At 42.9% G+C, this 17,214-nt stretch overlaps 1 protein-coding gene across 1 annotated transcript in view; it reads right to left on the minus strand.

The window, feature by feature from the left end:
* Nucleotides 1-1,189: 1,189 nt before the first annotated feature.
* LOC128702003 (alkaline phosphatase) overlaps nucleotides 1,190-17,214 on the minus strand; it is a 159,487-nt gene continuing 143,462 nt past the window's right edge. The window contains exons 10-11 of the mRNA XM_053796016.2: nucleotides 16,592-16,715; nucleotides 1,190-1,790 (exon numbers count right to left, since the gene is read on the minus strand). Of these exons, the coding sequence (XP_053651991.2) occupies nucleotides 1,513-1,790; nucleotides 16,592-16,715 (402 nt within the window). The 3' untranslated portion in view covers nucleotides 1,190-1,512. The remainder of the gene's footprint in view (nucleotides 1,791-16,591; nucleotides 16,716-17,214) is intronic.

The following is a 17,214-nucleotide window of genomic DNA, read 5'->3' on the forward strand; positions in this document are numbered from 1 at the left end:
CACGGCTCTTATTCCAGGTAATATAGTCAGCACTAAGCGCTAAACCCACCAGGGTCATACAGCACTGCTTGGTAAAGGTTAACAATTTTCTTTACAAATTTGGACCTCATGGGCTTTATTGTATCATTTTGGCATGACTTTAAAAACGTCTTGAACCTTAGAAAACATTTTGTATGAAACTAATACTGTCGTCCACAGAACTATGTTGAGTGTTCTTATGGACACTAAACTTGTATGTTCTGAGAGCTGAGAATACTAAAGATGGCAGTTATTAAAGACTGTCTCCTCTAGTTTATAAGACAATTACGGAACCAAGTTTTGTTTTGTTTCACTCGGCAAATTATTATAATCATGGGGAGCGCTAAACCCGTAGGATTATACAACGCTCATGGAGGGGATGGAAGGTAATCAGGCTCAATTCAGGGAACCAGAGCACAGATCCAATTCCCTAGATCAAGAGCCCCTCGCCAGCATCGAGGAGCCTCCCTTGAGGGAGATTCACTCGACAAAACTGGCTCATATCACGCTGGAAGTCTTAACTTCCAGTCTGGTGGAATGCGAGTTAGGAACAATAAGATAAGCTAGTGCTAAAAGTTATCACATGGAAACCAATGATTCCAAGTTTATTAAACAATGTAATATACTGGGAAATTTGTATTAACCCTAAAGTTATGGGGTACCATTCTTAAAACATCAGCTGCTCTGTATAACCCTTGTGGCTTAGCGCTTCTTTTTGATTATAATAATTAAAACATCAGCTATTATTTATACAAGCCATATAGATGAGAGATTGTTATTACAATAATATTTACACTCTCAACCTTCTTCAAAGAGAAGTAAAGTAGTAGTCACATTTATTTTTCATAACATTACATGTTGTTACATAATACATGGAAAAGCCAACACTTATACAATGGATTTCAGGAAGACTTGAGGTTAAACATATATTAAGGTAGATATAGAATAGGACTGTTACTTAAATGTTCATGAAAATTAAATGAAGTTTTATGGAGTTAAGAGAAGTACAATGATTGTTCTAGGTAATAACTTAAGTTTTAAAACATACAGAGACAAGAAATTTGAGTACAATGACATTTAAAGTTATAATTCATGCAATAACTTGTTACAAATTATATATATTTAATAAATTAAGTGCAACTCTGATTTGTGTAAAAACACTTGAGTGCTACATGAGCTGGTGCACCAGTGTTGATAGTATGAAACTCAACAGCAGAGGCTTTCACAAGTTGTCACACAGATGCCAAGACTGGGAACTGTTTATATAGCACTTACCAAAGGTACTTGCTCAAGCCCATAACGGCATGAGCCTTTTCCTAGCTACAGTCCACGAGTGTTGAAAATTTAAAGTTGATCTCATGAGACTCTCAGGTTATAAATGAAAACCCTGGAGGATGTGAAAATTTCAAGCAATCACTGTAAAATACCCTTTTGGGGATGCCTAAGAAGTAAAATGAAAAAAGGCGTGAGTAGCTAGTCCAGGCTGGGATGGGACTAGGAGTGTGTAGCCGAGGTCTTGAAGTGCAATGCACGCCTCTTCAGGTCTTTGACGTGGACGTGGCTGTCAGTGGTACTTTCCTCGGGGTTGCTGTCGAGGTTGTCAACAGTGGTTTCCTCGGGGTCACTGACGGTAATAGTGTTACTTTCCAAGGGGTCTATTTCTGGGGACTGAACACAGTTTGTTGCGTATGGCCCAATACATGCAGAGAGGGCCATGACATGGGCCACGTAGGTCTGCTCGTGTGTGCGATGGAATAAGTGGCTCATGGGACCTATGGAACGGTAAAGAAATGAAACGATTATATTAGGACAGATGGTCTCCCATTCTCAAAATATCCTAATATTTTCGAAAATATCTGTAGTATATCGGATATGAAAACATACGACAGACAAATAATCTAGAAACTCGGTATTTACAAAATACAACTGAACCTGTTGGGGTTTGTGATAACTATGACAAACATGATAATAAACAGATTTCATACAAACTTGATTCACAATTTACATACTTTTAATTGGTTATATAAAAAGATGATTTTGGAAAGATACATACAAGCACAGTTCAAGAATTATTTTTACAAATACTGTTCAAAATGGTTATATACACACGTGGTTCAGACATGTTACAGTGCTCGATACAGTGAACTACTGGTCAAAATAGACGATATATATAGCTTTTACATGTAATAAACAAATAAAGCACAACATGTAAAACATACAAAGTAAGAGCACATTTTAAATGTCACAAGCAAAGTAATGGCTGGTGATTTGGTCCCTCAAACCCCAGCAGTTACCACAAAAGTATTGCACTGTATCACACACAGCTCGCTCATGGGACTCCTGTGTTCAACCTGTCAGTCACCAGCTCCTACCACACAGTTACAGCTAATATCCTCTTCAAGGGGGGCTCCTTGGCGTGGTGAAGAGGCTCTTGGTCTAAGGAATTAGACCTGTCGGTCTCCTTCCTCAGACCGAACCTAATTACCCCCCAATCCCCCCTTCCCTATCCCATCCTCCCCACCCCTCCCTTTTGCCCTTCCTCTTTTTGGCCTTTGGGATTTTTCCCACAGGCACACTAGTTCATAGGTAGGGGGAAGGGTACCGGGGTCCATCCCATTCCGTTGAGGTTCTTGGCGGTGGCGTAGTTTGCTGTGGGATCTGGATCGCCTGGGGATGTCCCGATCCCTCTCCGGTATCCCGGACGGTGGCTTTGGGTGTCTTTCGGGCGATGGGTGTATCTCTGGAAGCCACCTTTCAGATTCCGGGGGTGGTGGCCGAAGGAGGTATCCGGCCACCCTCTCTTTTGTCCACCAAGGTAGCTCGGCAGATGTGAAGTTGCTATCCCAGATTGCTGGTTTACTGGCATGAAGGGTAGGGTATGGCACGGGTTCCATGCTGCATCTGCACTACTTGCGGTGCTGAGGTCCTCTTGGGTGTGGAGGGAGATTTCTGGCCCTTTCATTCCTCCTAGGAACTATCCCTCCCCAGTCCCCCCTTTTTTTATTCTTTTTTTTTCTTTTTATTTTCTTTTTTTTTTCTTAAAAAAAAGAAAGAAAGAAGTAACCTAACCATGGAGTCCCAAATCCATGACCCTGCTACCCCCAGGCCCCTTATTGTTACCGCACCATGTTCTGACCTCGTCTCGTCTTTTGGCCACTCTTTGGACACTCCTAAGGCCCCAGTACCTCTTGCTGGTGCTGTTTCCTCACCCGCTTCAGATACCGGGGCTTCCACTGACTCCTTCGGTTTGTCTGACCTCCGCTCTCCTTTGACTATGCTTCCGGCCTCTCCCTCTATGGTGCAACGATTTTCGAATCGCCAGCCCGTCTCACGTCGGACCGACTCTGGTCCCACTTCTAAACACCAACGACAATCTCCTGACGATGTTACTTCATTACCTTCCCATTCTACTTGGAAAAGACCGACTCATCATGCACTCCCTCTCCACACTCAGTTTTGGACCACACAATGGACTAAATTCTTTACTTTACGACCTACTTCTTCTACTGCCTATCTTTCTGACCATAGTATTGGCAAAGCGCTCCTACGCCACGTTGGTAGAGATATTTCCTTTCATTCTCTTAAGAGTGGTACACGCATCATCACAGTCCAGAATTCTACCCAAGCTCATGATCTTTCTCTTTCACATATCGATACTATTCCTATCACTATCAAAAAACATCATTCCCTCAATTCTAGTAGTGGTACTGGTATTCTGCCCCATACCATAGTCCAACAGAATTTCCAGACATGTGGCAATGACATTCTCGAACAGCTGGAACTCCAAGATCTCCCAATTCTCAAGGTAGACACTTATGTTCTTCCCGCCCGCGGGCGAAGACGATATTTGTAATGTGGCTCGTTTAACTTTTGACAGCCGTGAACTCCCATCCTCTGTTTATTGAGCAGGACATCGGTTACAAGTTCGGAAGGTGATCCCTACACCGCAACAGTGTAGGAATTGCTGGCGATTTGGCCACCCAGCAAAATATTGGAGATGTATAGCCGAATTCCCAGTCTGTGGTGCAGATGACCATTCTAATACATCTTGCAGTTGACCTCCCTCTTGCCTTGTCATGAGGCTCACCCTTCGTACTTTCGCCGTTGCCAGGTCTACTTAAATGAGCGCTTAGCGCTTCATTTTGATTATAATAATAATTCTTAAATGAGCGGGAAATTCGTTGCCTCAAAGAGGCAGAAGGTCTCTTCTTATTCTCGTGTTTCAAAACGTCCCCCCACTTCTGGGGTCCCATCTTCTGCAGCCTCCTCTGCAGTTGCCAGTCCCATAGTCACTCCTGTATCTAATTCTTTTGTTGTCCTGGGCTCAGACATCCCTACTTCAACACCTCAGTCTGTCCTCACTTCTTCGTGTTCTCCCTCACAAACCCCGGTATCGACAAGACCTCGTACGACACCTCCTCCCAATTGTCCCTCTACTTCTCAAGAGGTCCATCAAATCTCCTTTAACCCCTCCTTCCCTTCATCCACCTCCACATTTTACCTTTCCGGTCTCTGTACCTAGGTCTTCCCCTTTCACTGGCTCTGGTACAAGTGTGGAGGTTCATCCTCCTCCTCGTACTGTGCCTTCCTCCCCTGTCCCCTCCCAAGTTTCTTCCTTTTCAGCCACCTCCTGGGTTTCTGCCTCTTGTCCCCTCCCACATTTCTCCAGTTCCCTCCACCCTTTCGACCCCCCCCCCTACCTTGGTACAGTCCATTACAGCTCCAACCTTTGCTCAAACTCTTCCTCCTTCCATCTCCAATATTGTCTCCCATACGACGTCTCTGAATTCTGAAACATTTGAAGCAATCTCTGAATATATTGCAGAGACCAAACCATCAATGGACACTGATCCACCCTCTGTTCCTTCTCTTTCCTCTTCTCCATCTGCGCAACTCCTTTCTTCACAACGCACCATTCCTTCGCTACTTGAACGTTTTCCTTTGCCACCGCATGTGGACTTTTCTAACCCTTCTAGTCCATAGGTACCCTTACTTGCGGATTTCAGGTATCTTTATCGTTGCCAATCATGGCCTATTTACAGTGGAATATTCGCGGCCTCAGGGGTAATTGGGGTGAGCTTCAGATGTTGCTCTCCCAGTTTTCCCCTGTTGGTGTTTGCTTACAGGAACCAAAATTATACTCTGCCGTTATCTATCCCATCTCAGGCTATAATTTATTGTATTCTTCAGATCCTTTTCCTGATGGGACCTTTAATGAAAGTGCCCTTCTTCTACACACTGATATTCCGTACCATCAGCTATTTGTTCGTACTTCGCTGCATTACACAGCAACCGGTATCCACTTGCATAGGTGGTATACACACTGTTCTTTGTATCTCTCTCCTTCTCGGGCATTATCTATCCCGGATATTGCCTTGTTTCATCATTACCACCACCACTTGTTACTTAGCGATTTTAATGCCCATCATTTCCTCTGGGGGGGGTCTCACTGTGATTCCCGTGGCATTCAGTTAGAGGCTTTTCTTGCTAACCACCCCCTCCATGTTTTAAATACAGGTACTTGCACCCATTTTGATCCTCGGACTCATACTCTCTCTTGCATCGATCTCTCAGTCTGCTCTTCCTCCGCCGCATTAGACTTCACCTGGTCTGTTCTCCCAGATTTACATGACAGCGATCATTTCCCAATCATTCTTACTTCCCCTTCATATTCACCACCTCTTCGTAACCAACGCTGGCAATTTGATCAGGCAAATTGGAACCTTTACTCACAACTAACTGTTTTTAGTGAGGTTCCTTCTTTGTCCTCCATTGATGAGCTTTTACACCTCTTCTCGTCCTCCGTTTTAACTGCAGCTTCTCATTCTATACCCCAAACTTTGGAAGGCATTCTCAGAAATGCATGCCTTGGTGGTCTCCTGCTTGTGCTCATGCAGCACGTTTGAAACGCGCTGCGTGGGGCAGGTACCGGTACAGAAGAACCACGGAGAGACTTCTTAATTTTAAACAGAAGCGTGCGATCGCTCGCCGTGTCATCCGTGATGCTAAACGCACTTGCTGGTGAGATTATGCCTCCACCATCACCTGAGTAGTAAATATTCTCCTGACCCTGCTCCTGTTCTACGGGTTGCTGGTGTTGGTATAGCAAACCCACTAGATGTTGCCAATGAAATTGGCAATCATCTGGTCCATATTTCTCAGGGGCTCCATCTATGCCCCTCGTTTCTTTCCTCAAAGTCTGCCAGAGAGTTTGCACCCTTGGACTTTTCTTCTCTCAGAGAAGAACAGTATAATGTGCCTTTTACACTTTAGGAACTGGAGGCAACACTCTCAGCTTGCCTATCATCGGCAGCTGGGCCCGACGACATTCATATTCGTATGCTACAACATTTACATCAGTCAGCCCTTGCAGTCCTATTACGCCTTTTCAATCTTATTTGGTCACAAGAAGTTCTTCCACAGCTGTGGAAATCTGCCATTGTTCTCCCTTTCCGCAAACCGGGTACTACGGGACATGAAGCCTCCCACTATCGTCCCATTGCTCTTACCAGTGCAGTTTGCAAAGTGATGGAATGCCTAGTAAATAGATGTTTAGTGTGGTATTTAGAGACAGACAACAGTCACTCCACTCGTCAATATGGCTTTCGTAAGGGTCGTTCTACCATAGACCCCTTACTAAGCTTGGATACATATGTTCGTAATGCCTTTGCAAATAACCACTCAGTTATTGCCATATTTTTTGACCTTGAGAAGGCATATGGCACAACTTGGAGGTATAATATTTTGGCCCAAGCCCACTCCTTAGACCTTCGAGGCAATCTACCATCCTTCCTTAAGAACTTTTTAACTGACAGACTTTTCCGTGTTCGGGTTAATAATGTGCTCTCCCCGGACTTTATCCAAGCTGAAGGTGTCCCCCAGGGATGTGTTCTGAGCACAACACTTTTTCTCCTTGCTATAAATGATTTGGCCTCTAGTCTTCCATCCAATATTTGGTCATCACTCTATGTTGATGACTTCGCTATTGCCTGTGCAGGCACTGACTGTCACCTCATTACAGTTTCTCTCCAGCATGCGGTCGACCGTGTTTCCAATTGGGCCACCACACATGGGTTTAAATTTTCCAGTACCAAAACTCACCAAATTTCACTAGAGGCTCTGTCATCTCCAATCATCCTTTATACCTCTATGGCACCCGTATCCCTGAACGTGATACAGTCAGGTTTCTAGGCCTCCTCTTTGATCGTAGGTTATCCTGGAAACCTCACATTACCTCTCTGAAGACAACTTGTCACAGCCGGCTGAACCTTCTTAAAACCCTTGCTCATCTTTCATGGGGAGCTGAACGTTGAACTCTCCTTCGCCTACATTCCACCCTCATTTTATCGAAACTTGACTATGGTGACCAGATCTATTCAGTTGCCTCTCCTGCTACTCTATCTAGCCTCAACCCTATTCATCACCAAGGATTACGTTTATGCCTTGGTGCTTTTCGCTCTTCCCTTGTTGAGAGCCTCTATGCAGAAGCGAACGTTCCATCCTTATCCAATCGCCGTGATGCCCATTGCCTTCGCTACTATGTATGCTCTCATGATCTCTGCAATCCTTCCATTTATAGAATGGTCACCGATATAAGTAGACATTATTTGTTTGCCACCCCTGTTTGCTCCATCCCTTCTCTCTTTGCCTACATTCGCTCTTGTCTTCTCTTCAATTTCCACCTTTCTATGTTCATGTAGCATCTCGCTTGTCCCTACCCCACTGGGAAGTTCCAGCTGTTTGAGTCTGTTCTTTCTCACTCCCTTGCTCGAAAGCCCAACTGTCTACGGTAGCTTCCCGCTCTCTTTTTCTTGACCACTTCCACTCTCATTCTCATGCCATTGCAGTGTACACAGATGGCTCTAAGTCTTCTGACGGCGGAGGATTCGCAGCAGTGTTTCTGGACAGCGTCGTACGAGGGCATTTACTATCTTCGGCTAGTATCTTTACTGCTGTATTGTACGCCATTCTTGCAGCACTTACCCGTATTGCATCTATGCCTGTGTCATCCTTTGTGGTTGTCTCAGACTCCCTTAGTGCTTTACAGGCTATACAGAAATTTGATACACCTCACCCCTTAGTCCTCCGTATCCAACTTTGGCTACGCCGCATCTCTTCCATGCATAAAGATATTGTTTTTTGTTGGGTCCCTGGTCATGTTGACGTACAGGGCAATAAACAGGCAGACACTGCTGCGCAGTCAGGAGTATATGACCTACCAGTTTCATATAGAGGTGTTCCATTTGTGGACTATTTTGCTGCAATAGCTACCCACCTTCACACCCGTTGGCAACAATATTGGTCTACTCGGTAACAAACTTCGATCTATTAAACCGAGTATAGGTTACTGGCCGTCTTCTTGTCACCAGTGCCGAGGTTGGGAGACTACTCTCTCCCGCCTCCACATTGGCCATACTTGTCTTACTCATGGATATCTCATGGAGAGGTGCCCTGCTCCTCTGTGAGAATTGTCAGGTTCCATTATCGGTCAGCCACATTCTGTCAGCCCACTTTATCAATGAGCAAGCAGAATTTACCTCGGTCATCTTCGCTCCGCTGCTCTCTCTTTACCTTCCCTTCTCGCTGATGGACTCTCTCATTGACTTTTTGACAACAACTGACTTCACAAACTCTGATGATACCTTCAGCCCTTTCTACCTCGATCTCTTGCTACCCTCTACCCTGCACTATCCCCTGCCCCGCTGTTTTCTGTAACCTAATGATCACGCCTCCCCCCTTCTGCCGCCCAATACCCTCGCTTTCTTTCCTACCCTGCAGCGCTGTATAGCCCTTGTGGCTTAGCGCTTCTTTTTGATAATAATAATACAGCTAATATATTAGCTATAATTAGTTTTCAAGCAGCACCTTCTTCAACATATATTTTTTTTGCAGAGGATCATGCTTTGGGCCACTACATGCTTTCCAATGACTTCTCCATTCTTTCCCCTCACATATTTGTCAAACATCACTTTCAGAATTTTAAGCAAAACTTGGATAAAAAGAGTATCAATAATATATCAGAGCTGCTTGACAACATTAGAAACAGCAGAATCAAACACTAAAATTTACCTGTGATGGACTAGTGCACAAACCAAATTGCGCTGACAAACGGGTAGCGTCCACTCCATGGGTTAGACACAATATTAAACAGGAAAAACGAGAAAATAGCAACAAGCATTACTTTGAATATTTTGAAAAGCTGCACGAGCAGGAACCAACACCGGGTAGATGCAAGCAGACTTGATGTCTCTGTATCCTAGAGTCTCGTGATGCTCACTCCTCCAACAATTAATTACAATTGAGTTACTTATAACTTCTACCAGAAATCTCATATTTCAGAATTTGACAAAAGTATCTTAAAGAATTTAAATTTTCTTTACGTTTAAAAAATATTTCTTAGTAAATGCAAATCTCTAAGAGAACATTAAACAAGTCAATAAATGGGCCTCAAAGACAATATGAAGTTTAATGAGGACAAATTTCAGTTACTTCGCTATGGAAAAATGGAGGAAATAAACAATGGACTGGAGTACAAGACAAATTCCATCCACTGAACAGAGAAAAATTAATGTGAAGGACCTGGGAATAATAATGTCAGGCTCTCACTTTCAAAGATCACAACAATGTCACTACTACATCTGCTATGAAAATGACAGGATGGACAATGAGAAGATTAAAAACTAAGGATGCCAAGCCAATGATGATTCTTTTCAAATTGCCTATTCTTTCTAGGCCCCTCAAGGAAGGTTCCTTGATGTTGGTGAGGGGCTCTTGATTTAGGGAATTGAATCTGTGCTCCAGTTCCCCGAATTAAGCCTGAATGCCTTCCACATCCCCCCCCAGGCGCTGTATAATCCACCGGGTTTAGCGCTTCTCCCTTGATTATAATAATAATAATATTCTCTCTAGGCTGGAGTACCGCTGTACACTAACGGCCCCTTTCAAGGCAGACGAAATTGCAGACCTGGAAAATGTATGGAGAGCTTTCACTGAATATATAAGTACAATAAAGCACCTAAATTACTGGGAGCTGTTGCAGTCTCTTGACCTGTACTCCTCACTTGGAAACTCTTAGGGGGACTAGTCTTAAATCTGCATACAGAAATTACTCCTTACGAAAGCAAAAAGACTCGGCATATGGCGCAACTTTTCCCCCCAATAGGTGCCATCAGTACATTAAGAGAACACAGTAAGTGTCAAGGGCCCAAAACTGTCCAACTGCTTCCAAGAATGCATAAGGAGGACTACCAATAGACCTTTGACTGTCTTCAAGAAGGCACTGGACAGACACCTAAAGTCGGTACCTGACCACCCGGGCTGTGGTTTGTATATTCAAATTCAAATTCAAATTCAAAGTTTATTCTCTGTAAGGATTACAATGCTGAGTTTACAGAATTTGGTTATTGTGTGGTTTACATGTAGTTAAATAATGATTACAGAGTGTACCACTAGAACACCTAGCATGGCTAGGCATTTCGGGCAGACTTAGTTTAATTCTTAATTTTAAAATATTACAAATTATGAGGCAAGTTGGTATTATGGCTAAGTGACTAAATACTAGTTTGTGAGTTTAGCAATGTGAATGTTTTTGTTTTGGCACAGTACATAGTTTCAGTATTCGAGTATCACAGGATTCATTATTTTAAGATTGAGGTTAATATTTTTGTTTATGGTCAAATGGGTGAGTGAGTGTAAGTGTGAACCACCAGGTGGTATTCGTGTAGTTAGTTGATGGGGTGTATCAGGGAGATAAGATGTTTTCTAATGGTAGTTTTGAAGGTGATGAATGTGTCTAGTTCTAGAGTTCTCAGGTAGGGTATTCCAGATTTTAGGGCCTTTGACATACATTGAATTTTTGTAAAGGTTTAGTCGGACACGGGGAATGTCGTAGAGATGTTTGTGTCTGGTGTTATGCCTGTGGGTTCTGTCACAACTGTCAAGAAAGCATTTTAGGTCAAGGTTGATATTGGAGTTTAAGGTCCTGTAGATGTAGATTGCACAGTAGTAAGTGTGGATGTACTGAACAGGGAGTAAGTTTAGATCTATGAAGAGTGGGGGGTGTGTTGCCAGGGATGGGATTTAGTGATTATTCTTACTGCAGCTTTTTGTTGGGTTATTATTGGCTTTAGGTGTGTTGCTGCAGTTGATCCCCAAGCACAAACAGCATAGGTGAGGTATGGATAAATAAGTGAGTGGTATAGTGTGAGAAGGGCATTTTGAGGCACGTAGTATCGTATCTTGGAGAGGATCCCAACCGTTTTGGATACTTTTTTGGTTATGTGTTGGATATGGGTGCTGAAATTCAGGTTGTTGTCAAGGTATAGGCCTAGGAATTTGCTCTCATTATGTCTGGTAATTAGAGTGTTGTCGATCTTAATGTTAATTTGTGCATCTGCTCTGCTACCAAACATAATATAGTAGGTTTTGTCAGTGTTAAGCGTAAGTTTATTGGCTGTCATCCAAGTCGATATTTTGATCAGCTCCTCGTTAACAATGGTGTTGAGGGTGGCAAGATTAGGGTGAGAGATGACATAAGTCGTGTCGTCAGCAAAGAGAATGGGTTTCAGGTGTTGGGATGCGTTTGGAAGATCATTGATGTATATGAGGAAGAGCAGGGGACCAAGGACACTTCCCTGGGGAACTCCAGTATGAAGTGGCCATGTTGTTGATGCTGTGTCTTTAATGGTGACATACTGATACCTATTAGTAAGGTAAGATTTGAAATAAGCAAGCGCATGGCCTCTTATACCGTAATGGTCAAGTTTGTGGAGTAGGATGTCGTGGTCTACTGTGTCAAAAGCTTTTCTTAGGTCAATAAAAATTCCTAGTGGATATTCCTTATTTTCCAATGCTGTGTAAAGCAGATCTAGCATTTTTACAATTGCATCATTAGTGCTTTTATTTTTCCTGAATCCAAATTGGCAGGGGTTGAGTATGTTTTGTGCCATTATAAATGAATATAGTCTCCTGTGCACGAGTTTCTCAAAGATTTTGGATAGCAATGGCAAGTTTGATATTGGCCTATAGTTGTTTAAGTCTGTAGGGTCACCACCATGGTGTAACCCTTGCCATCTTGAGTAGTTTCGGGAAGGTGCTAGTTTCTAGTGACTTGTTAAAGAGTAATGAAATAGCATGCGAAAGGACATGGGTCGCTCGCTTGTACAGTAATGGTGGGACATGAGACAGATTCCCTGAGTTATTTTTAAGTGACTTTATAATCTCGGTGACTTCCGTGGGCTCAGTTGGTGCAAGATAGAAGGAATTTGGGAAATTCCCATCTAGGTAGTCCCCGGCACGGGCATTGGTATGTGGGATTTTATTGGCGAGATTAGATCCTATGGTTGAGAAGAAGTCGTTTATCTTGTTAGCTGTGTCAGTGGGATGTAGTGGTGTTTCATTAGGTTTAGTTTGGACAATATTCTTGGTTTTTTTTCAGTTTGTGGGTCCCTAGAATCTGAGAGTGTTTTCCAGGTCTCTTTTATATCTCCTCTAGTATCTGTGAATCTACTGTAGTAGTATAGTTGTTTGGCTTTCTTTATTACTTTGGTGAGAACTGATGAATAGTGTTTAAGAATATCTTTGTGTATTAAGCCCTGTTTATATTGCTTTTCATATTGGTGTTTCTTGTCAATGGATTTCAGAATGGTGCTGGTTAGCCATGGGCAACCAAGCCGTTTGTTTGTGATCTGTTTCGTTTTTATAGGACAATGTTTGTTGTATAGTCTAAGTAATTTGTTGAGAAAAATGTCTGTCCAGTCATCAATACCATTGGCCTTGGAGAATTCTGTAGGCCAGTCAACAGTCTCCAGGTCAGCTGTCAACTTCCTTATTGAGGCCTCATCATGGAGTCTAAATGAGACTTTGTTGTATTCAAGTGGTGGTTTACTAATGTTTGTCAGGAGGAAGGTAGGGTAGTGGTCTGTATTGTTATCTGTGATTATCCCTGATTTGAGGGGGGGGCTAGTATATTGGTCCATATGTGGTCTATTATGGTTGCACTTGTCTCAGTGAGCCTGGTTGGTTTAGTTATTGTTGGTATGAGAAGTGTGTTGTTCATATTGTTGATGAAATCAGTTACAGGCTGATCATCTAGTAAGCCAAGGTTGATGTTGAAGTCTCCAGCTAAGAGAAGGTGGTGCTTATTCATTTGTCTGTTTGTTATTAGTGACTTTAATTTCTCACTGAAATTTGGGATGTTTGTGTGAGGTATCCGGTAAATGGCACCGATTGTTATAGGTGTCTTAAGGTTTTTTACAGTAAAATTAGCAAAAATGTATTCCCCATATTCATCACTAAAGCAAGTGGTGCTAATACAAGATAATTGGTTAAATAGATTGCAATACCACCCCCATCTTCGTTTGGTCTGCAGTTGTGAATTGCAGTGTATCCTGGTAGAGGGTAGATATCTATTGTGTCCTGCTTAAGCCAGGTCTCAGTAAGGATAATGCAGGAGAAGGGTGTCTTTAGTGATTCAAGGAGTGCCAGGAGGTCATCATAGTGTTTGCTTAAGGACCTGATGTTGTAGTTAAGTACTGATAGACTTTTAGCATTGTTTAGGATAGTGGTGGCTTGTGATGCTGTGTAATAAAGGCAGTTACTTTCCAATAGGTTTTGATTGGGTGTCAGATTATGGAGGTTTAGATCAGGGTCAACGTGATCAATCATCTTCTAGGTTTAAATTATGGTTATTTATATCCTGAGTTGTGTGTTGAGTTCTAGTACTGATATCTGTAGTGGTAGGAAGTTTGGACAAGTATATAGCTAGAGTACTTTGGTATCGGCTTACTTGCGAGTCACAGACCGGGCCGCGGGGGCATTGACCCCCGGAACACTCTCCAGGTAAACCAGTAGTAATAGCCTGGTTGATCCACTGCGAGGCTTGGTCGTGGATCGGGCCGCGGGGGCGTTGACCCCGGAACACTCAGGTATACCCCAGGTATGCAGGTAGACAAAGGCTTCATTCATATTACAGTTTACATAGAAGTTTGGGCTCTCGTATAGAAATTTATTATTTTTTTCAGTGGATATTATATATATATATAATATAATATATGACCAAGTCTTCGTATGACTGACTTACATAGGGAGAAATTTTCCTGAAATTTAATCTTACCAGTTTAAAGGAAATCTAATAACCTCACCAGTTGAGAGGAAAGCTATCCGTGTCTTCTGGTTAAAAGAAAGCTAATCATCTCTTTAGGTTAGAGAAAAGCTAACCATCTCCCCCCCTCAGGGAAGGTTCCTTGATGTTGGTGAGGGGCTCTTGATTTAGGGAATTGGATCTGTGTTCCAGTTCCCTGAATTAAGCCTGAATGCCTTCCACATCCCCCCCCCCCCCCAGGCGCTGTATAATCCTACGGGCTTAGCGCTTCCCCCTTGATTATAATAATAATAACCATCTCAGGTTAGATGAAAGTTTTCCGGATCAGGTCAGACAAAGGCTGCTGGGCTCATCATCTTCCCTGATATACCTTTTAGTCTTTACTCGAGATTTTCATATCAAAGTTGGATATATTTACTCTTCCATCCATACTCTAGCTTTCAGGAACTTGTCAGTCCTAACTATGGGTCAGGTAAGTGGTGATAGCTTCCAATATGACGATTCTCAGAGCATAGTTCTAGTTGCACAGAAACAACTTATGTTCCAAATAGAGAAATTAGATCAAGCAGAAATTATCCAAAATGGATAAATAATAGATTAAAACATCTCATTGCTCAAAAGAGGAGAGGGGCACTTAAGAAACCAGTATATTCAATTAAAACATGGAATAAAAAAAAAAGGAATAAGATAAGCAAAGAGATTATGAAGTTAAAATCGCAAAGGATTCAAAGAGTAATCCAAAGGGTTTCTTTCAGCTATACAGAAGTAAGATTAGGGACAAGATTGGCCCAATTAAGAGTAACTCAGGCCAGCTCACCGACACTGGTAAGGAAATGTGTAGAATTTTTAACACTCATTTCCTCTCAGTTTTTACACAGGGAGATACTAGCCAAATTCCATAAATAAACTATGTTGAAGTGACCGATGATAAGTTTTGCACGATCCAGGTCACTAGTGACATGGTTCTCAGATAAACTAAAACCTAACAAATCCCGAGACTTGATTAACTGTTTGCAGGGATTTTAAAAGTATGTAAAGTAAAACTTAGTGAACCTTTGGCTAGTCTTTTCAACTTGTCTCTATGAGCTGGCGAATGTAATACCTATCTACAAATTAGGTGACAGGTCCTTAGCTTTGACCTACAGACCAGTAAGTCTAATCTCCATAGTGGGAAAATTGATGGAATCTATAACTGCCGACTCAGTAGCCATCTTGGAAGACATAAATTGATTAATGAATCTCAGCATCGTATTTCAAAAAGGTGTTCTTGCCTTACGAACTAACTTCATTTGCTAAGGTATTTGAGGAGGTAGATCATGGTAATGAATATGATATTGTGTATATGGACTTCAGTAAGGCTTTTGACAGAGTCCCACATCGGAGACTATTGAGGAAAGTCAAGGCTCACGGAATAGGAGAAACTGTTTCCTAGAGGCATGGCTGACAGATAGGCAACAAAAAGGTTGCATAAACGGGGAGAAATCAGAGTGAGGAAGCATCATAGCGGTGTTCCACATGGATCAGTGTTGAGCCCCTTGTTGTTCACAATTTAAATAGACGATATAGTTGAGGGTAAAAATAGCTACGTAAGCAAGTTTGCCGATAACACCAAAATAGGCGGTCGAATTCATTCTTACGAAGACGCTAGAGTGCTCCAGGAGGATCTGAATATACTGGTGCAGTGGTCGGTGAAGCGGCAGATACAGTTTAACATGGACAAATGCAAAGTTCTGAGCGTTGGAAAGGTAAATAACTATGATACTTGTGTACTAAATAATGCCAGTCTTAATATATCTGACTGCGAAAAAGATTTGTGCGTTTTTGTACCTGGAGTTTACCTGGAGAGAGTTCCGGGGGTCAACGCCCCCGCGGCCCGGTCTGTGACCAGGCCTCCTGGTGGATCAGAGCCTGATCAACCAGGCTGTTACTGCTGGCTGCACGCAAACCAACGTACGAGCCACAGCCCGGCTGGTCAGGAACCGACTTTAGGTGCTTGTCCAGTGCCAGCTTGAAGACTGCCAGGGGTCTGTTGGTAATCCCCCTTATGTGTGCTGGGAGGCAGTTGAACAGTCTCGGGCCCCTGACACTTATTGTATGGTCACTTAAAGTGCTAATGACACCCCTGCTTTTCATTGGGGGGATGTTGCATCGTCTGCCAAGTCTTTTGCTTTCGTAGTAATCTAAAACCCAGACAGCAGTACATAAGCATATGAAATAAAGCAAATAGATTTCTTGGCTTCATATCATGAGTGGGTGTGAGCTGGACCTGCCTCGCATGGGCCTGCTGCAGTGCTCTTTCTTGTGTTTTTATTAGTGGTTGACAGAGGAGTCACGAGGGAGGCGGCAATACGGTGCTCACATGGGATAAAACACGGTACAATATACAGTGCACACATGGGATAAAACACGGTACAGCATACGGTGCACACATGAGACACATCAAGGTACAACAGGTAGTAGTCACATAATTACCTATAGCGAAGGCAGCGACATCCTCCCCGCCATGCGCCTCCTCACCAGTCTCAGTGGGTATGGCTGCAAGGGACACGTAGTCCTTGTGCCCCGTGTCCACACCTGTTAGGTTGGGCCTCACCACCTGTATGAAGGTACAAGCATTAGTCTCTCACACATTGTCACTCGCTCGTATTGCTCCAAATTATCCAGTGATGACTTGTATTCCCCGTGCAGCTGATGCACACCTCGTCACCTGTTTAATGGATGGCCTTCAGTAATTATGAAGAATAAAAAGGGAACAATAACAGTACGCTAATAACCGCACACAGAAAAAAAATTATGACGACTTGGAGTGTCACACTAATAAGGAAGACAAATACAAGCTAAGTATGGAAAATTTTCTAGGGTGCTTACCTGTATGTACCTCAACATTATATACATACCAGTAATCTCATTGGGAGACAATCATATTGTTTACCATAGTCACCCCGTGTAGACATGTGAGAAAACTTAACCACCCCTGGTCGCACCAAGTGGTCCCCTCGACCTCACAATCTTATCCATATCTATCCGAGACCAGTATGGATTGGGTAGCACCCACAAGTACGGTGCTACTAATTAATTGTGGACTGTATAGATTA

This window comes from Cherax quadricarinatus, chromosome 77, assembly GCF_038502225.1.
Source record: "Cherax quadricarinatus isolate ZL_2023a chromosome 77, ASM3850222v1, whole genome shotgun sequence".
NCBI classification, from domain to species: Eukaryota; Metazoa; Arthropoda; class Malacostraca; order Decapoda; family Parastacidae; genus Cherax; species Cherax quadricarinatus.